Source organism: Bombina bombina, chromosome 4, assembly GCF_027579735.1.
Source record: "Bombina bombina isolate aBomBom1 chromosome 4, aBomBom1.pri, whole genome shotgun sequence".
Taxonomy (NCBI): domain Eukaryota; kingdom Metazoa; phylum Chordata; class Amphibia; order Anura; family Bombinatoridae; genus Bombina; species Bombina bombina.
Genome location: NC_069502.1, coordinates 992,377,349 through 992,400,142, shown reverse-complemented (window position 1 = coordinate 992,400,142; position 22,794 = coordinate 992,377,349). Strand labels below are relative to the sequence as shown.

Below are 22,794 nucleotides of genomic sequence, written 5' to 3'. Positions count from 1 at the left end.
TGTGCTTGAGCTTCACTGTTACATGTTTGTTATTCAGTGCATTTTATAAGAGTTTGTGGTCACTGTATAAGTATCTATCATTTTGTGTTTGTCAAACATGCAGACACGCTTACATAGGGAAAATATCTGACTATTCAAATGTCAGTCACAGATTCATTCTGGAAATGAAATAGTGAAAGATAAAAGTGATAGTAAGAAAGGCATCTGAGAAGTCAAACTTGCAGTCAGATGTGCTGAAACACCAACTGACAAAACTTTTAACACTGAGTTCTGACATTTATTAGTCATTGTCACTTTGTATCATTTTGAAATACACATTTATTTTAATATCTTAATGTGAGAAAGAAAATAATCCCAATATTGTTCATAACACAATGTTTCTTTTCAACAGCACCTCTCATCTTCATTTCAGAAGTATCTTTACACTAATAAAGGTCTACAGCAGGAGCAGCATGCTTTTAGATTTGGTAGAAAATAGGTAACTGTTACAGAAGTTTTTTCATTAAGCAATTTTATTTTTGGGAATGGTTATCCTTTTTCTCAGTCTTGGCTGTTGGAGCAGTTATTGGGGTTTCCGGTTTACCGCTTTCCTTAGGGGCCTGGAAAAAAGAAAATATTAATAATAAAGGGTGAGAATTGAAAAAATAATTTTTTAAGTCTGTACACTTTAGTTTTAAGCAGAATTACAGTTTAACAATTACACAGCAATATGTGTGACTAAAATATACAAACCTTATGCATTTTCTACACCAGAGAACCCCTATTTTATTGGGAAAATATATAAACTTAAGTTTAAAAGAACTTTACCTATAATTACTAATTTGCACCCTGCTGTAAATCACCAACCAATGCATAAACTAATCTTTAGAAGACGTAGTAGTTTAAAATGTACTAAGATTGTGTACTGAATGGAAACTAAAATTAGCATTTCATTTTCTAGGCCTGTGAAAGAACGGACAATGGCTTTTAACTCTGAAATTGAGAAGCCTGATGAAACAGAGATCTGAGAAATGCGTTGCTTACTGTGTTTTTAATATCATAGTCATTTATTTGACATCTGTTTTTAAGTTTTATATTAAATTGTGATACTACAATTTTATCTGAGAGAATGAGCTTTATTCACCCATTGAGGACACCTGGGATACCGGTACTCATGCTGGGCCAGTGAGCTGGGACACTGCAAGATCCCAGTCTGTTTTACTTAGCACAATTGGGTGCTGCTCCATTTGTGAGCATTCATTTGTTTCTGCTAATACCACCTTGTCTCTACTATATTACACTAGGAGGCGCCCCTGTCTTGTGATTGTTTTTCACAGAAAGAATAGGTTTCAGATATGACTAGTAGATACTAATATATGAATGCCTATATAATGTGTGCCCTGAATCATATCATATAGTGTATATACTAAATATTAAAATAATATCCACAGATATGCAATATTTATATTGATATGGGATAATAATCAAATGTAAGTATAGCTATATGAAATTACATCAGACTGCCACTCACAAGGTATGTATGTGATAAGATGGAAATTGTAAACTGAGAAAATATTAATTAGATCCATGCTGAAAGTATTAATATCCTTTTAAGTGTCATATAAGTAGTATACTCATGTTTAGTATGAAAATACTCAGATTATATAGTTTTTTAAAAGTCCCATACATATTGGACATATTTGTCTGCTGATGCAAGAATTAATTAAATATACATTTAAAAAAATTAAATATATATAGTAAACTGTTAGCAGTATTGATAATGAAACTGCATTTCTATGTCTGCTTCCCCCTAATAGACTAAAACTGGTTTAACAGCCAAACGGGTTGACTGTTATAACCCATACATTCCCAGTAAGCCAATGAGATGTTCAGCTTCAAAGGGCCTATCAGAGGGACAAGCTCCGTTAGGGCATATCCAAGCCTATTGAATGATTAAGAAATAGGGAGGAGTTTAGTCTCAGACAAAAACTCCTTGCACAGAGAGAATGGGGCTTTTTCTGCTGGAACTTTTTCTTGGTGCCATTTTTGCTTACAGAGAGACAAGAGTGTGTGAACAAAGTTTTCTGTATGACAAATTCGTTGGGACACTCTTTGTGGATAAGAGATTATAAGGATTAATTCTCTTCCAAGTGTGCATAATTCCCCTAAAAAATATGACAATATGCCTATTTGGATATTGGACCCTCACCTGGAGTTGGCAAAGTATATGCAATTGTTAAGTACATTTAGTATTTAAATCAAAGATATTCTATAGCTATAGTTAGATTGTAACTGTGAAGGGTATTTTGTATTTTAAATGTACATCCCATTGGCCAGTGTAGCTTAGAAATAATTATATTAGTGTTAAATAATTTATTTGCTAGAAAGGATTTTGCACTCCAGATTTATAAGTCAGTTTTATTATTGTGAACCCTCTTAGAACTGTACATAAATTGGTTATTGTGGTTAAATCTCTGGTAGTTATTAATTAAGCATTGTTAAGCTAATAGTCCAAATTCTGATATTGGAGTGAACTAAGCTGGATAATTATAGACTGTTCTGGTATCCTCATTTGTGGTAAATAATAAGCAATTTATTGTAAGGTTAATTTTCAGAGATATATTTTTATGATCTGTTTTGTATAGAAAAGTGTAACAGAATAAGCATGTATAATTGATTCATAATCTAGTTTTTACATAAATATATTTCAAGGTGTCTATAAAGATAACTAATCAAGAACAAAATGATTGAATATTGATTTTTATAGATATATTGTTACGTAAATACATTTATAATTGGTTGGCAACTGCTAAGATAAGTTCTCCAACATTTTACTGGAGAGTACTGTTGATATAATAATAAATTATATTGTAAATCTAGCATATACTAACAGGAGTTTAAGAAAAACAAAGACTAGAAGTTACTAAGTACCTAGGGTGTATTTAAATTTTAATTGCCCTTCTGTTAGACAAATGTAGCCATAAAATATAAGTTTAGGTTAGTAGTGAATGAAGAATACAGCTATAAAGTGAGAGCTTTATTATAAAGATTTGGATTATGTTTATTTCTGTCCTTTGATGGTGCTGTCTTCACTGGGATCTACAGAATAGTAATTCCACTTGAGGAGGTGAGCTTGTGACGTGGCTATGTACCATTTTTTACTGGTTCCCTTTTTGATATTAAAGAAACAGGATACACTAAAAATGTCTGCTTAACATATGAAATAACAAGTGCATGTTAAAAATATATTTATTAATAAAAAAAATATGTTTAAACTATTTATTTTGATGCTAACAGGAAGTGACTGTGTACAACTGAACTTTACAGGGAGTGCAGAATTATTAGGCAAATGAGTATTTTGACCACATCATCCTCTTTATGCATGTTGTCTTACTCCAAGCTGTATAGGCTCGAAAGCCTACTACCAATTAAGCATATTAGGTGATGTGCATCTCTGTAATGAGAAGGGGTGTGGTCTAATGACATCAACACCCTATATCAGGTGTGCATAATTATTAGGCAACTTCCTTTCCTTTGGCAAAATGGGTCAAAAGAAGGACTTGACAGGCTCAGAAAAGTAAAAAATAGTGAGATATCTTGCAGAGGGATGCAGCACTCTTAAAATTGCAAAGCTTCTGAAGCGTGATCATCGAACAATCAAGCGTTTCATTCAAAATAGTCAACAGGGTCGCAAGAAGCGTGTGAAAAAACCGAGGCGCAAAATAACTGCCCATGAAATGAGACAAGTCAAGCGTGCAGCAGCCAAGATGCCACTTGCCACCAGTTTGGCCATATTTCAGAGCTGCAACATCACTGGAGTGCCCAAAAGCACAAGGTGTGCAATACTCAGAGACATGGCCAAGGTAAGAAAGGCTGAAAGACGACCACCACTGAACAAGACACACAAGCTGAAACGTCAAGACTGGGCCAAGAAATATCTCAAGACTGATTTTTCTAAGGTTTTATGGACTGATGAAATGAGAGTGAGTCTTGATGGGCCAGATGGATGGGCCCGTGGCTGGATTGGTAAAGGGCAGAGAGCTCCAGTCCGACTCAGACGCCAGCAAGGTGGAGATGGAGTGCTGGTTTGGGCTGGTATCATCAAAGATGAGCTTGTGGGGCCTTTTCGGGTTGAGGATGGAGTCAAGCTCAACTCCCAGTCCTACTGCCAGTTTCTGGAAGACACCTTCTTCAAGCAGTGGTACAGGAAGAAGTCTGCATCCTTCAAGAAAAACATGATTTTCATGCAAAACAATGCTCCATCACACGTGTCCAAGTACTCCACAGCGTGGCTGGCAAGAAAGGGTATAAAAGAAGAAAATCTAATGACATGGCCTCCTTGTTCACCTGATCTGAACCCCATTGAGAACCTGTCGTCCATCATCAAATGTGAGATTTACAAGGAGGGAAAACAGTACACCTCTCTGAACAGTGTCTGGGAGGCTGTGGTTGCTGCTGCACGCAATGTTGATGGTGAACAGATCAAAACACTGACAGAATCCATGGATGGCAGGCTTTTGAGTGTCCTTGCAAAGAAAGGTGGCTATATTGGTCACTGATTTGTTTTTGTTTTGTTTTTGAATGTCAGAAATGTATATTTGTGAATGATGAGATGTTATATTGGTTTCACTGGTAAAAATAAATAATTGAAATGGGTATATATTTGTTTTTTGTTAAGTTGCCTAATAATTATGCACAGTAATAGTCACCTGCACACACAGATATCCCCCTAAAATAGCTATAACTAAAAACAAACTAAAAACTACTTCCAAAACTATTCAGCTTTGATATTAATTAGTTTTTTGGGTTCATTGAGAACATGGTTGTTGTTCAATAATAAAATTAATCCTCAAAAATACAACTTGCCTAATAATTCTGCACTCCCTGTATATACAGATTACTCATTGGCTAGTTAGCAGAACTCTCACTTCTGTATTGGTGTACTGGGACATGCCTCATAAGCATAAAAACAAAACATTTTAAATTGCCCCCTTTTAGATGCAACAAAATAAAACAAAAATGTTAATACCCCTTTATACCACACATGCAGTGGTAAGGATAGATTTATATTAAGGTATCTATTTAAATTATATTATGTTTGCATTATTATAACATTTAATAAATGTGCATTTTAGTGTCCTAATTGCTCATTTGTGTGTCTCTTGTATTCTGCAGTGTGTGTATTTAGTTGAAATAATTTTTATTGTCATGGATCACATCAAATACAACATAATAAAACAGTGTGCTGGGTTACAATGTCCTAGTATTCTTAAAACAATTAAAGTTTTCAGCACCCTGTTTATATCATTTTCATCAATTTTTCTCCCCCCTTCCCTAACTCCCTCTCCACCCCCTCCCCCCTCTTATCCCATTTCCCTAAACCTAAACTTCATAACTGTATACAAAGAAAAACCTTTAACTTTAAACTTTTCCCGTCGAGCAGTGACAATGTTGTAGATTTCTTTAGAACGCTATATCTATATTTAAGAAAGTTCCTATTCTCTCCAATTTAATTGCCCTAAAAAAGCCTTATTGGTTACTTAGTGTTGATCTGTATGTACCTACATATTTCTGTTTATTTAAAATCCAGTGTATCCACATGTTTTGGAATCTCTCAGATGTCCCTTGTATCCATGCAGCTGATTCTAGCATATTATAAACATCTTCAATTTTGATCATTACCTCACCCCATTCTGGAGCCCCCACTTTCCATTTTCTAGCTATACATATTCTGGTTGCTGTACATATAATATTAACCCATTGCAGTGTGTGTATTTAAAGGGACACTCCACCCAAATTTTTTCTTTCGTGATTCAGATAGAGCATGACATTTTAAGCAACTTGCTAATTTACTCCTATTATCAAATTTCCTTCATTCTCTTGGTATCTTTATTTTAAATGCAAGAAAATAAGTTTAGATGCCGGCCCATTTTTGGTAAACAACCTGGGTTGTTCTTGATGATTGGTGGATAAATTCATCCACCAATAAAACAGTGCTGTCCAAAGTTCTGAACCAAAAAAAAAAAGCTTAGATGCCTTCTTTTTCAAATAAAGATAGCAAGAGAACAAAGAAAAATTTATAATAGGAGTAAATTAGAAAGTTGCTTAAAATTGCATGCTCTATCTGAATCACGAAAGAATTTTTTTTGGCTTCAGTGTCCCTTTAAGGAAATGAACACTTACTGTATCTGAGTCTTCACTCTCATATGACTCCCACGCCTCAACCGTATCATATTCTTTCTCTCCCTCTTTAGAAGTTGTTTTTTCTTCCTCCGCTTTGTTTTCTTTAGGTTGGGAGATCTTCGTTTCATGACCACTGCAAAAACAAATTGCTTCCCTTTATCACAACCCTCATACAACCATTAACAAAAAGTTTGCTCAGTTTATACTCTGATCCATATTAAAAAGATTATTGCATGTGCATGATTCTGCTTAATAGGACAGTTCACCCAAAAACTTTCTCCCCTTTAAATTGTTCCCAATTATCCATTTTACCTGCTGGTGTTTATTAAATTGTTTACAATTAGCTCATTTACCCCTATTTTGGCATATGAAATAGCTGATTTAGCCTGTGGTATCCATACCTAAAGTAAAAGTTTGTATACTGGAGTATAGGCTATTGAATAGCCTTAGTAAACACAGCCAGCAGAAGAAATTACACTCCCAATGGGGTGCAGTATAGTTAAGTAATAAAATGTTAATTTTCCATTGTTCTCTCTAAGTATTGAGCTTTGATTTTCCAGACAAATATAAGATAAGGAAGAATGTGTGTGTACACAAAGTGATAACATAATGAGGCATGATATTACCTGAAACTCAACTCATTGTAATAGGCTGTGGTTTAAAAGCACAAAGCCAGCTACTTCATATACACAAATAAACCTGAAAAAGCAATTTCTCATACATTTTATGCTCATACATTTCAATGTCATTGAAAATACATTAATATAAAAACAATTTTACAGTGTACTGTCCCTTTAAGGATACTATCTTGGAATCTGCTGAAGAAAGTGGATTTGAGGTTCTATAACTGTGGCAACCTACCTAGTAGCACAACTTTAGAAGAGGCCCTTTTGCTCATTACAGAAGACCTACTGCTTTCATAGTACCTCAGGGCTGTAGGTACATGCAGCTATCTTTGGAAAATTAAAAATGTCAGTGTTAGATAGAGGGGGCGAGAAGATGAGAAGAGACTGAGTCACGTAATTGGGTAGAGAGCAGAGGTTAAGAGGATGAATGGAGGCTACTGTTTGAGGAATAGAGGGCTGAATGGAAGAATAAGAGTGTGGGTAAGAGAGAGGTGTGCAAGGAAAATTGGGTTTGGCATATAGTGATGCTACTGATGATGTAATAGGTGATAACATACACAGTATAACTGATGACATCATCAGTGATATAGCTGGACATAGCCTAAAAGGGACATAAAGCAGGTTGAGATATGTGCATATCCTAAAAGGGCTAATTAATTAAAAATAGTTTGCATAAAAAAAAGGTTACAAATTGCTGGCAAGCATTTTAAAATAATTTTCAAAAATAAGCAAAATGAATTACATAGCTAAGCTACCTGGAGCAGCCAACTCCACCCACCCTTATCAGTGTTTAGTTCACAGCCTCTAGGCATGCTCCAGCAGATAAACCCTATGCATTTTTTGTTTGCAGATAAAGTCATTAAAGTACATATTATTATATTTTGTCTCTATCCCAACTTGTTTTCTGTCCCTTTAAGTCCTAGGCTAGCATAGAAAGAAGTTGCAAATGACAATGCAGGCTTTTTTTCGATATATAATATTGAATGACTAATAACTTTTGTTCTCCAAATATTTTCCCACGCATAAATAATAGAATAACACTATTTAAATGTTGTATTATTATTATTTTTTTTTTTTTTTTTAAAAAAGGTTATGTTAAATTTGTTTAATTTGATTCTAACATGAAGTGCATTTACATATCATTGAGGTGGTAAACTTTTTGACAACTGTATAAAGTGCTTCAGGTTAGAGTGCATAATAAAGAGCAGAAGCTGTACATTTTTGCAACTGCTGCATTGCTATATATTACTGTTGAGAGCTTTTTAAAATATATTTTGTGTAACTGTAAATCTGTGTAAGAAAAATGTAAATCTCATATGATGTATCATACACAGTAACTCCAAGCAAGTGATACGGCTATTAAAAAAAGGGCAATATTACTGATCTGTGAGGGTGCAGTGCTTTTGTCACAGGCTGTGAGAATACTTTAGCTCCAAGATGGCAGCACCCAGTATGAAGAGGCGGAGCTTCAGTATCTGGCACTTTTAAGCTATTAAAACAGGAAAACTGATTTGAAAAGAGCTGCAGGAACAGGATAAAATGCAATAGCACAGTGAGTAGTTACTATTCTTTTTTACCTGCACACAGCAGTTTTATGTCCCTTTAACAACTGATTGTTCACTAGATGTAAAGCCCCTTCTCTATTGATTAACAAAAGCACATAAAGATTTTTTTTCAGTAACATTGATTTACATAAAACAAAAAACTGTAAAACATTTTATCATCCACTTCCTTAACTATAAAAAAAGAACTATGTCCTTTTAACTGTGTATTTCTTTCATAAGGTGATGAGAGTCCACAAGCCACTAGGAGAACATAAAGATTCCCAAAGCTCTAAGAGCCCTTAATCTCGCCCACCTCTCTGGTATTCTAGTCTTTTCTTTGCCTCACATGAGGAAGGTAAAGAATTGAGGTGCTCTAGATTATTTGTTGAGAGGAATCCTTAAACCGGTGTGAGGTCCATTTTCCCCTCAAAGAGCTGCTACTGAAAAGGGAAGATTGGAGTACTGGGCAGTGACATAATCACTCCAGTGAAGGAGTTAGTCACAGGCCTGCATAAGGTGTCACAGGGACCCTCTCCTTAGCCTCCTTGTTGGGTCGTCATTATACTCCACACATAGATCCTCTGCTGTAACGTACAAAGCACTGGGTGGGGTCTCTACTGGAGGCAGTTTTTTCTGCAGCCAGTATGCAAGGTAAAATGGGTACATCTGAGAGAAGTGCAGCCATTTCTTCCACTCATATAGCTCACACACTATTAATAGGTACACCAATTTTGAGGTACATCATAGCCAGGGGACATACATATGTAACAGACTAATTACACCTTTATTACTTTTTCATACTTATTCTAGTAGTAATATAAACTTTATTATGTAGTAATAGCTGCTATGTACTATTCAGCTAATTCACCTGGGAGTTACATCTATATGCAACATTATACCCTCTATTATATACATAGTAAAACAAAATGTATGCTTAACTGATAAATCATTTTTTTTCCTGGCATAGAGAGTCCACAAATTTATACTAATTACTAGTGGGAATTCAACTCCTGGCTACCAGGAGGCAAACAACACCCCAGCATAGCTTTAAGTATCCCTCCTACTTTTCACAATCCCCCAGTCATTCAGCTAAATGAATATGGAAAGAAAAGAGGACACAAAGGGTATAGAAGTGCCTGAAGTTTTAGATATAAACAAAATCATAATAAGAAGTATTCTTGAATTTAGACAAGGGAGGGTTGTGGACATACAATGGAAAGGGAGGGAGGGAAAAGACAGGCAGACCTAAACTGACGGCACCACCGCTTGAAGAACCTTTCTACCAAAGGAAGCCTCAGCTGAGGCAAAAACATTGAATTTGTAAAATTTCTATATAGGTGTTAGCATAAATTGTTGGAGGAGAAGCAAGGACTACCCTGCCGACCTCCAACAGCTAATAGCCACCATAACTCTTACTAAAGAGGATTACATGGATCCAGCATTGCCCCAATCCTTGCTTGCAGGGAAACTACCCGTTAAAGGATTACATTTCTTCAGAGACCATCTTCCCACACCTCCATGATGTACAAAGGCAAAGAATGACTAGGGGGTTGTGGGAAGTAGGAGGGATACTTAAAGCTCTGCTGGGGTGTTCTTTGCCTCCTCCTGGTGGCCAGGAGTTGAATTCCCACAAGTAATTAGAATGGATCTGTGGACTCTCCATGCCATTGAAAGAAAAGGGATTTAACCGTTTAGCAATGTGAGGTTAAGTCTCTTTGTGTATTTTATATTTTGTGTACACTGAATTAGCACAGCAGTTACACTTATTATTTCCCTCTCTATTTTGAAATTCCTTAACTGCTTCTTTGTTTCTGAGTGCAACAGCCATTTTTCAAATGTCTTATTACTGAAGGATATGATATTTTTATTATATATTATACTAGGCAGTGCATTATTATTATTTACTATGTATTATTATTTACAAGGAGGTTTCCCCTTTAATACTTATTGTCTAAGGTTGTCTTTCTCATATGTCTCAGAATTTATTCTACAAGTTCCTAGTTACTTTCGGCTAGATTACGAGTTTTTGTCAGTAAAGCTCTGTTTATGCTCACCGCTCACCTACAAACAACGCTGGTATTACAGGTTTTTCTAAACCCGGCGTTAGCCGCAGAAAAGTTAACGGAGAGCAAAATTTAGCTCCACATCTCACCTCAATACCAACGCTCCTTATGGTAGGGATGAGCTGGCTCAGCTGAACGTGCTTGTGCACGATTTCCCCATAGGAATCAATGGGGCAGATTCGGCTGAAAAAAAACCTAACACCTGCAAAAAAGCAGCGTTCAGCTCCTAACGCAGCCCCATTGATTCCTATGAGGAAATACATTTTATGTCTACACCTAACACCCTAACATGAACCCCGACATCCCTGTCCCCGACATCGCCGACACCTGCATTATATTATTAAAGGGACACTCAGGTTAAATTACATTTTCATGATTCAGATACAGCATGTAATTTTAAACAACTTTCCAATTTACTTCCATTAAAAAAATGTGCACAGTCTTTTATATTTACAATTTTTGAGTCACCAGATCCTACTGAGCATGTGCAAGAATTCACAGACTATACGTATATGCATTTGTGATTGGCTGATTGCTATCACATGGTACAAGGGGAGTGGAAATATACATAACTTTGAAATTTGTTATAAAAAAATCTACTACTCATTTAAAGTTCAGACTAAGTGCTATTGAATTGTCTTGTTGTCTTGCATTTGTTGATTATGCAAATCTAATGTGTTGACTGGTCCTTTAACCCCTAATCTGCTGCTCCGGACACCGCCGCCACCTACATTATACTTATGAACCCCTAATCTGCTGCCCCCAACATCGCCGACACCTACATACTAATTATTAATCCCTAATCTGCCGCCCCAATGTCACCGCAACCTAACTACAATTATTAAACCCTAATCTTCTGCCCCCAACGTCGCCACCACTATATTAAAGTTATTAACCCCTAAACCTAAGTCTAACCCTAACACCCCCCGAACATAAATATAATTTAAATAAATCTAAATAAAATAACTACAATTAACTAAATTATTCCTATTTAAAACTAAATATTTACCTATAAAATAAACCATAAGCTAGCTACAATATAACTAATAGTTACATTTGTATCTAGCTTAGGGTTTATATTTAATTTACAGGCAACTTTTTATTTTAACTAGGTAGAATAGTTATTAAATAGTTGAATTGAACTTGAATCTGATTGGCTGATTCCATCAGCCAATCAGAATTTTCCTACCTTAATTCTGATTGGCTGATAGAATCCTATCAGCCAATCGGAATTCGAGGGACGCCATCTTGGATGACGTCCCTTAAAGGAACCGTCATTCGTCGGGAAGTCGTCGGCCAGGATGGATGTTCCGCGTCGGCGGGATGAAGATGGATCTGGAAGAAAGAAGATTGAAGATGCCGCTTGATAGAAGACTTCAGCCGGATGATGGACGTCTTCAGCCCCTGCTTGGATGAAGACTTCAGCCGGATGATGGACCTCTTCAGCCCCCGCTTGGATAAAGACTTCAGCCGGATGATGGACCTCTTCAGCCCCCGCTTGGATAAAGACTTCAGCCGGATGATGGACCTCTTCAGCCCCCGCTTGGATAAAGACTTCAGCCGGATGATGGACCTCTTCAGCCCGGATAGGATGAAGACTTCGGACCCTCTTCTGGACGGATCGGTGATACCCGGCGTGATGAAGACAAGGTAGGAAGATCTTCAGGGGCTTAGTGTTAGGTTTATTTAAGGGGGGTTTGGGTTAGATTAGGGGTATGTGGGTGGTGGGTTGTAATGTTGGGGGGGGTATTGTATGTTTTTTTTACAGGCAAAAGAGCAGGATTCTTTGGGGCATGCCCCACAAAAGGCCCTTTTAAGGGCTGGTAAGGTAAAAGAGCTTTTCAATTTTTATTTTAGAATAGGGTAGGGCATTTTTTATTTTGGGGGGCTTTGTTATTTTATTAGGGGGCTTAGAGTAGGTGTAATTAGCTTAAAATTGTTGTAATATTTTTATAATGTTTGTAAATTATTTTTTTATTTTTTGTAACAGTTCTTTTTTTATTTTTTGTACTTTAGTTAGTTCATTTAATTGTATTTATTTGTAGGTATTTGTATGTAATTAATTTATTGATAGTGTAGTGTTAGGTTTAATTGGTTATGATTTATTTTACAGGTAATTTTGTATTTATTTTAATTAGGTAGCTATTAAATAGTTATTAACTATTTAATAGCTATTGTACCTGGTTAAAATAAATACAAAGTTGCCTGTAAAATAAATATAAATCCTAAAATATTAGGGTTTATTTTACAGGTAAGTATTTAGTTTTAAATAGGAATAATTTATTTAATAAGATTTATTTTATTTCGTTAGATTAAAATTATATTTAATTTAGGGGGGTGTTAGTGTTAGGGTTAGACTTAGCTTTAGGGGTTAATAAATTTATTAGAGTAGCGGTGAGGTCCGGTCGGCAGATTAGGGGTTAATAATTGTAGGTAAGGTAGCGGCGACGTTGGGGGGGGGGCAGATTAGGGGTTAATAAATATTATGTAGGGGTCACCGGTGTTAGGGGCAGCAGATTAGGGGTACATAGGGATAATGTAGGTTGCGGCGGTGTGCGGTCGGCAGATTAGGGGTTAAAATAAATTATTAGAGTGCCGGCGATGTGGGGGGGCCTCGGTTTAGGGGTACATAGGTAGTTTATGGGTGTTAGTGTACTTTAGAGCACAGTAGTTAAGAGCTTTATGAACCAGCGTTAGCCCAGAAAGCTCTTAACTCCTGGCTTTTCTCTGCGGCTGGAGTCTTGTCGTTAGATTTCTAACGGTCACTTCAGCCAAGACTCTAAATACCGGCGTTAGAAAGATCCCATTGAAAAGATAGGATACGCAATTGGCGTAGGGGGATCTGCGGTATGGAAAAGTCGCGGCTGGAAAGTGAGCGTTAGACCCTTTCCTGACTGACTCTAAATACCAGTGGGTGGCCAAAACCAGCCTTAGGACCCCCTAACGCTGGTTTTGACGGCTAACGCAGAACTCTAAATCTAGGCGTCTGTTTCCTCAATACAAGGTAGTGCTTTAGATTTGCCCCAGGATTTAAAGGTTGTGCGCTCTGTAGTTGTGGCGGCTATGCCTCCTCCAAGTATTTTCTATTTTGCAGGATTGTTACCAGATCAGCTTTGCAATTCCTGAATGGATCACATTAGGCATTCTAACAGTCTAGTGTTACACTTGCCTCTAAAGAAATCTGTCCTCCCTCTGTTTCATCAATACAAGGGAATGCTTTAGATTTTGCTCCATTATTTAAAGGTTTGTGTTCTCTGTAGTTGTGGTGGCTATGCCTCCACCTAGTATGCGCAAAGGTTCTACGTCTCAGAGCCATCCTAAAATTACATTATCAGGTTCTTCGGGCATCATCAGAGATCAGAACACCTTATGGTGCCTATATAGGTTTCAGACTCAGACACTTCAGGTTGTTTTCTGAAGGTGTTTTTTTTTTTTACTGATCAGGACACAGTCTATCTCTTCTAATGTTTGAGCTTGAACATCTTAATTCCTTGTTTACAGAGGTTGTATATACCTTAGGCATCCAAGACCCTAAATCATCCAAGAAAAACCCTTCCAAACAATTAGATTTGATTTTTTAATTTTCTGCTAAGTCGCAAGAGGTTTTTTATCATTTTCCTGAGGCTGTTTATATAGTGAACCAAGCCTGGTCTTCTCTTTTTTTTTTAATTAAATTATTTTTTTTTTTAAATTTTGAATGGTAGTACAATATTGGTGTAATTAAAAGATACATAAATCAATTACAACTGACTATAGGTCGAAAAAGTGAATGTCCATGTATATTACACCATAATATAACTGATGTAGAGTTAAGTAATAATAACAGATACATAACAATACAACAAATGGAAACAGAAAAGAAAGCAATTAACAATCTATCGGCTAGATTACGACTTTTGAGCGCTATAGGGAAATTAAAGAACGCAACAAAAGTCATGTTTTTAAATCCCCTATAGCGCTGCAATTACAAGTTTTAAAAAAATAGGCTTGTGCGGGCAATATGGCTGCATTGAGCTCCATACTGCACCAAAAACAAGCGCTGTGTTTGACGTGCTCGTGCACACTTTCCCCATAGACATCAATGGGGAGAGCAGGTCAGAAAAAAGTCTAACACCTGCGATCGCAGAAAGAAAAGTTTTGTAACGCAGCCCCATTGATGTCTATAGGGAAAGAAAACTAACGTATAAACCTAACACCCTAACAAACCCCAAGTCTAAACACCCCTAATCTGCTGCCCCCGACATTGCTGATGCCTAAATAATGTTATTAACCCATAATCTGCCATCCCGATATCGCCGCCACTATATTAAAGTTATTAACCCCTTTTCCCCTGCACCCGAACATCGCCCACACTATAATAAATCTATTAACCCCTATTCCGCCGCTCCCCGACATCGCCGGAACTAAAAAAAAGCTATTAACCCCTAAACCTCTGGCCTCCTACATCACTACCACTAAATAAACCTATTAACCCCTAAACCGCCAGCCCCTCACATCGCAACAACCTAAATTAAACTGTATTAACCCCTAAACCTAACCCTAACTTAACCCTAACCCTAACTTAACCCTAACCCTAACACCCCCTAACTTTAACATAATTAAAATATAGCTAAATTAAACTTAAAATTATTAACTAAATAAACCTATTAATCCCTAAACCGCCAGCGCCCCACATCGCAACAACCTAAATTAAACTATTAACCCCTACACTTACCCCTAAACCTAAGCCTAACCCCAAACCTAACCCTAACACACCCTAACTTTAACATAATTAAAATAGATCTAAATTAAATTTACAATTATTAACTAAATAATACCTATTTAAAACTAAATACTTACCTGTGAAAGTAAATAACTAATAGTTATATTGTAGCTAGCTTAGGCTTTAATTTATTTCACAGGTAAGTTTTTATTTATTTTAATTAAGTAGACTAGTTAGTAAATAGTTATTAACTATTTACTAACTACCTAGTTAAAATAAATACAAAATTACCTGTGAAATAAAACCTAAGTTGCCTTACACTAAAACCTAAAATTCCAAAAAATAAAAAACACTAAAATTACAACAACAAAAAAAATACCATTACAAAAATTATCCAAAAAAATTTAAATTATTCCTATTCTAATACCCTTTAAAAAAAAAAAAAAAACACCCCAAAATAAAAAACCCTAATCTAGAAGAAACTAACAAGGGGGACCCTTAAAAGGGCCTTTTGTTAAACACCCTAAGTTAAACAGCTCGTTTGCTAAAAAAAACAAAAAAACACCCCCTAACAGTATACAAACCCCCAGCCCCCAAACTACCAGGGGCCCTTAAAAGGGCCTTTTGAAGGGCATTGCCCTAAGTTAAACAGCTCTTTTGCTACAAAAAAAGTAAATGTATGCTTACCTGATAAATTGATTTCTTCTATGATACAACGAGTCCATGGATTCATCCTTTACTTGTGGGATATTATCCTCCTAACAGGAAGTGGCAAAGAGCACCACAGCAGAGCTGTCTATATAGCTCCTCCCTTGACTCCACCCCCCCAGTCATTCGACCGAAGGTACAGGAAGAAAAAGGAGAAACTAAAAGGTGCAGAGGTGACTGAAGTTTTAAATCAAAAAAATATAATCTGTCTTAAATTGACAGGGCGGCCCGTGGACTCGTCGTATCATAGAAGAAATCAATTTATCAGGTAAGCATAAATTTACTTTCCTTCTATAAGATACGACGAGTCCACGGATTCATCCTTTACTTGTGGGATACAATACCAAAGCTACAGGACACGGATGAATGGGAGGGACAAGACGGATGCCTAAACAGAAGGCACCACTGCTTGAAGAACTATTCTCCCAAAAATAGCCTCCGAAGAAGCAAAAGTATCAAATTTGTAAAATTTGGAAAAGGTATGAAGTGAAGACCAAGTCGCAGCCCTACAAATCTGTTCAACAGAAGCATCATTTTTAAAAGCGCATGTGGAAGCCACCGCTCTAGTAGAGTGAGCTGTAATTCTTTCAGGAGGCTGCTGTCCAGCAGTCTCGTATGCCAAACGGATGATGCTTTTCAGCCAAAAAGAAAGAGAGGTAGCCTTAGCTTTTTGACCTCTACGTTTTCCAGAATAGACAACAAACAGAGAAGATGTTTGACGGAAATCTTTGGTCGCTTGCAAGTAAAACTTCAAAGCATGAACCACGTCCAAGGATTAGGACACAGGGAAGGAACAACAATTTCCTGATTAATATTCTGATTAGTAACAACCTTAGGAAGGAATCCAGGTTTGGTACGCAAAACCACCTTATCAGAATGGAAAACAAGATAAGGCGAGTCGCATTGCAATGCAGATAGTTTAGAAACTCTTCGAGCCGAAGAGATAGCAACTAAAAATAGAACTTTCCAAGATAGAAGCTTAATATCTATGGAATGCATAGGTTCAAACGGAACCCCTTGAAGAACTTTAAGAACTAAATTCAAACTCCATGGCGGAGCAACAGGTTTAAACACAGGCTTGATTCTAACTAAAGCCTGACAGAACGACTGAACGTCTGGAACATCTGCCAGACGCTTGTGCAGTAAAATTGATAAAGCAGATATCTGTCCCTTTAGGGAACTAGCTGATAGCCCCTTCTCCAATCCTTCTTGGAGAAAGGACAAAATCCTAGGAATCCTGATCTTACTCCATGAGTAGCCTTTGGATTCGCACCAATAAAGATATTTACGCCATATCTTATGATAAATTTTCCTAGTGACAGACTTTCGAGCCTGAATCAAGGTATCTATGACCGACTCAGAGAATCCCTGCTTGGATAAAATCAAGCGTTCAATCTCCAGGCAGTCAGCCGCAGAGAAACTAGATTTGGATGCTGGAACGGACCTTGAATGAGAAGGTCCTGTCTCAGTGGCAGTGTCCACGGTGGTAGAGATGACATGTCCACCAGGTCTGCATACCAAGTCCTGCGTGGCCACGCAGGTGCTATCAAAATCACAGAAGCTCTCTCCTGTTTGATTCTGGCAATCAGACGAGGAAGGAGAGGAAATGGTGGAAACACATAAGCCAGGTTGAACGACCAAGGTACTGCTAGAGCATCTATCAGTACTGCTTGAGGATCCATTGATCTGGACATGTAACAAGGAAGTTTGGCATTCTGACAAGATGCCATCACATCCAATTCTGGTGTGCCCCATTCATTAATCAATTGTGCAAACACCTCCGGATGGAGTTCCCACTCCCCCGGATGAAAAGTCTGACAACTTAGAAAATCCGCTTCCCAGTTCTCCACTCCTGGGATATAGATTGCTGATAGATGGCAAGAGTGAGTCTCTGAAGAAAAAATGGGGTTTATTTAGCAGCGCTAAAAAAAGCTAGGAAATGATGATACCAATCTAATTTATGTTTTATACAATCTATTTTATTTAAAAATTCTTATAACACATAAAAACAACAGCAAATGCTTTTCCTAATTAATAAAGGGACGTCTCCCTTATACAACACTTATAAAAACAGACTAGAACCATATAATCCTAGAATTTCAGGTATAAAGGAAATTCTAGGATTATATGGTTCTAGTCTGTTTTTATAAGTGTTGTATAAGGGAGACGTCCCTTTATTAATTAGGAAAAGCATTTGCTGTTGTTTTTATGTGTTATAAGAATTTTTAAATAAAATAGATTGTATAAAACATAAATTAGATTGGTATCATCATTTCCTAGCTTTTTTTAGCGCTGCTAAATAAACCCCATTTTTTCTTCTTATCCACCATTTAGTTCTCTTTGAGGGAAGAACTTTTTTAGCAGCAGGAATCCACCTTTAGGCGCTCCTATCACACTACACATAAGAGTGAGTCTCTGCCCATCAAATTATTTTGGAAACCTCTATCATCACTAGAGAACTCTTTGTTCCCCCCTGATAATTGATATATGCTACTGTCGTGATATTGTCCGACTGGAATCTTATGAATCTGGCCGACGCCAGCTGAGGCCACGCCTGAAGCGCGTTGAATATCGCTCTCAGTTCTAGAATATTTATTGAGAGGAGAGCCTCCTCCTGTGTCAACACACCCTGTGCTTTCAGGGAATTCCAGACTGCACCCCAGCCCAATAGGCTGGCGTCCGTCGTCACTATGACCCATGCTGGCCTGCGGAAACACATTCCCTGGGACAGATGATCCTGTTACAACCACCAAAGAAGAGAGTCTCTGGTCTCTTGATCCAGATTTATCTGAGGAGATAAATTTGCATAATCCCCATTCCACTGTTTTCAGCATGCATAGTTGCAGTGGTCTGAGATGCAAGCGTGCAAACGGAACTATATCCATTGCCGCTACCATTAGTCCAATTCCCTCCATACACTGAACCACTGATGGCCAAGGAATGGAATGAAGAGCTCGGCAAGTGGTTAAAATCTTTGATTTCCTGACCTCCGTCAGAAAATTTTTCATGTTTACCGAATCTATCAGAGTTCCCAGGAATGGAACTCTTGTGAGGGGGATAAGTGAACTCTTTTTTATGTTCACCTTCCACCCGTGAGATCTGCGAAAGGCCAACACAATGTCCGTGTGGGATTTGGCTAGTTGGTAAGTTGACGCCTGAATTAAGATATCGTCCAGATAAGGCGCCACTGCTATGCCCCATGGCCTTAGAACCGCCAGAAGGGACCCTAGCACTATTGTGAAAATTCTGGGAGCTGTGGCCAACCCGAAGGGAAGAGCCACACACTGGTAATGCTTGTCCTGGAAGGCGAACCTGAGGAACGGGTGATGATCTTTGTGGATAGGAATGTGAAGATACGCATCCTTGAAATCCACGGTGGTCATATATTGACTCTCCTGGATCATTGGTAAAATAGTCCGAATGGTCTCCATCTTGAAGGATGGGACTCTGAGGAATTTGTTTAGGATCTTGAGATCTAAAATTGGTCTGAAGGTTCCCTCTTTTTTGGGAACCACAAACAGATTGGAGTAAAACCCCTGCCCCTGTTCTGCTTTTGGAACTGGGCAGATTACTCCCATAGTATATAGGTCTTCCACACAGCGTAAGAACGCCTCTCTTTTTGTCTGGTTTACAGAGAAAAGATGAAATCTCCCCCTTGGAGGAGAATCTTTGAAGTCTAGAAGATACCCCTGGGTCACGATTTCTAAAGCCCAGGAGTCCTGAAGTCTCTTGCCCAAGCCTGAGCAAAGAGAGAAAGTCTGCCCCCTACTAGATCCGGTCCCGGATCGGGGGCTGCCCCTTCATGCTGTCTTGGTGGCAGCAGCGGGCTTCTTGGCCTGTTTACCCTTATTCCAAGTCTGGTTAGGTCTCCAGACTGACTTGGATTGAGCAAAATTTCCCTCCTGCTTTGCAGCAGGGGAGGAGGTAGAGGGACCACCTTTGAAGTTTCGAAAGGAACGAAAATGATTTTGTTTGGTCCTCATCTTATTTGTCTTATCCTGAGGAAGGGCATGGCCTTTTCCTCCAGTGATGTCTGAAATTATCTCTTTCAGTTCAGGCCCGAATAGGGTCTTACCCTTGAAAGGAATGGCTAAAAGCTTAGATTTTGATGACACGTCAGCACACCAGGACTTAAGCCATAATGCTCTACGCGCTAAAATGGCAAAAACTGAATTCTTTGCCGCTAATTTAGCCAGTTGAAAAGCGGCATCTGTAATGAAAGAATTAGCTAGCTTGAGAGCCCTAATTATATCCAGAATATCATCTAATGGGGTCTCAACCTTAAGAGCCTCCTCTAGAGCCTCGAACCAAAAAGCAGCTGCAGTAGTTACAGGAACAATGCACGCTATAGGTTTCAGAAGAAAACCCTGATGAATAAATATTTTCTTTAGAAGACCCTCTAATTTTTTATCCATAGGATCTTTGAAAGCACAACTGTCCTCAATAGGTATAGTTGTACGCTTAGCCAGGGTAGAAATAGCTCCCTCCACCTTAGGGACCGTCACGAGTCCCGCATGGTGTCTGATATGGGAAACATTTTCTTAAAAGTAGGAGGGGGAGCGAACGGAATACCTGGTCTATCCCACTCCTTAGTAACAATGTCCGGGTCACAATCATCCAGAGTTGCTAAAACCTCCCTGAGCAACAAGCGGACGTGTTCTAGCTTAAATTTAAAAGCCGTCATATCTGAGTCTGTTTGAGGGAACATCTTTCCTGAATCAGAAAGCTCTCCCTCAGACAGCAATTCCCTCACCCCCCAACTCAGAACATTGTGAGGGTACATCGGAGATGGCTAATAAAGCGTCAGAGGGCTCAGCATTTACTCTCACACCGGACCTACTGCGCTTCCCCTGCAAACCAGGCAGTTTAGATAAAACCTCAGTGAGGGTAGTAGACATAACTGCGGCCATATCTTGCAGGGTGAAAGAATTAGATGCACTAGGACTTGGCGTCGCTTGTGCGGGCGTTAATGGTTGTGACACTTGGGGAGAATTAGATGGCATATCCTGATTCTCTTCTGACTGAGAATCATCCTGCGACATACTTTTATCAGCTAAAATATGTTCTTTGCAATTTATTGCCCTTTCAGTGCATGAGGGACATATTTTAAGTGGGGGTTCCACAATGGCTTCTAAACACATTGAACATTGGCTTTCCTCAATGTCAGACAAGTTAAACAGGCTAGTAATGACCACAAACAGGCTTGAAAACACTTTATTTAGTGAAAAAATAATAATCTTAAAAAAACGGTACTGCGCCTTTAAGAGAAAAAAAGCATACACGTTTTGCAAAACTGCTATAAAACAATCAAATCGTATTAATTTTGTGATATAAGCATTCAAACTATGCAGCTAAGTTTGCCCCACAAGGAAAAGAACACTTAACCCTTACTGGAAAAAACGGATAATTAATAAACATTTAAATCCGGAAAAAACACCCCCTGCACCCCCTGCTATGGCGCCTACCTGCCCTCAGGGATCTGGAAAATAGGGTTAAAGCTTCAATTTGGCCCAATACTCTCACAAGGGCCTACTGGAGTTGGAACTTGCTGCTTGCCTGTCAAATACAACTGTGCAACTGAGGCGCAAAAATAGGCCCCGCCTATCTCACTCGATGTCTCTCAGCCCAAATGAACCGCACCAGAGCGGTCTCAAACTAGCTATGTGGGTTCCTAAACCCAAAAAGAAGCCAAGTGTACCCTCTCATTTAAGCATAAAAAACGTTCCTTCCAAAAACGTTATCAGCACTCCCAGTTAAATAAACGTTTGCCCACAAACATTCAAACTCAGTGTCAACCATTTTTTCTTAGCCCCTATTATGCAAGCTAAGTAATACCCCTCTATTCTTTTAGGATTACTGCTTACCCTTTCCCTCATGGGGATACTGTCAGCCAATTCTGAAATACCACAGTCTCTCCAGAAAAAAATTACTGAACATACCTCACTGCTTATAGCATGAAAAACGTTCCTCACATTGAAGTTTCTTAAGTACTCCTCAGCCATTCTGTGGGAACTGCTCTGGATCTTAGTGACAAATGCTAAGATCATCAGTCTCCAGGCAGAAGTCTTCATCCATCTGCTGCCTGCGAGAAAATAGTACACACCGGTACCATTTAAAATAAAAAAACTCTTGCTTGAAGAAAATAAAAACTAACATGTTATCACCTCTTTCACTTTACCCTTCCTAGTACTTAAAGTAGGCAAAGAGAATGACTGGGGGGTGGAGTCAAGGGAGGAGCTATATAGACAGCTCTGCCGTGGTGCTCTTTGCCACTTCCTGTTAGCAGGAGGATAATATCCCACAAGTAAAGGATGAATCCGTGGACTCGTCACATCTTATAGAAGAAAAACACCCCCTAAAAAATACATTACACAAAATAAACAAATTATCAAAAATAATAAAAATTATTCCTATTCTAATACCCATTAAAATAAAACCCACCCTAAAATAAAAAAACTAATCAAGAATAAACTACCAAAAAGGGCCTTCTGTAGAGCATTGCCCTAAAGATATCAGCACTTTTTCTGAAAGAAAAAAAAAAATACAATTACCCACTAACATTACAAACCCCCACAAAATAAAAAAAAACTATCTAAAAAACCTAAGCTACCCATTGCACTGAAAATGGCATTTGTATGGGCATTACCCTTAAAAGGGCATTTAGCTATTTTACTGCCCAAACCCTAATCTAAAAATAAAACCCACCCAAAAAACCTTTAAAAAACCTAACACTAACCCCCGACTATCCACTTACAGTTTTTGAAGTCCTGCTTGAACGATCTTCATCCCGGCGGAGAAGTCTTCATTCAGGTGGCCTCTTCAATCTTCATCCCGGTGGTGAAGTCCTCATCCAAGCGGCGAGAAGTCTTCATCCAGACAGCCTCTTCTATCTTGATCCCGGCGGCGTGGAGCGGGTCCATCCTGAAGATATCCGGCGTGGAATCCCATGAAAAAACGTAATTTTTATGAGCGCGGAATCCCATGAAAAA

The 22,794-nt window shown here is 38.2% G+C and overlaps 1 protein-coding gene across 1 annotated transcript in view; it reads right to left on the bottom strand.

Annotated features, from left to right (window-relative positions):
* Window positions 1-255: 255 nt before the first annotated feature.
* The window catches only part of LOC128658145 (protocadherin Fat 4-like), a 651,406-nt gene continuing 628,867 nt past the window's right edge, over window positions 256-22,794 (bottom strand). The window contains exons 53-54 of the mRNA XM_053712644.1: window positions 6,163-6,295; window positions 256-599 (exon numbers count right to left, since the gene is read on the bottom strand). Coding sequence (XP_053568619.1) covers window positions 513-599; window positions 6,163-6,295 — 220 coding nt within the window. The 3' untranslated portion in view covers window positions 256-512. The remainder of the gene's footprint in view (window positions 600-6,162; window positions 6,296-22,794) is intronic.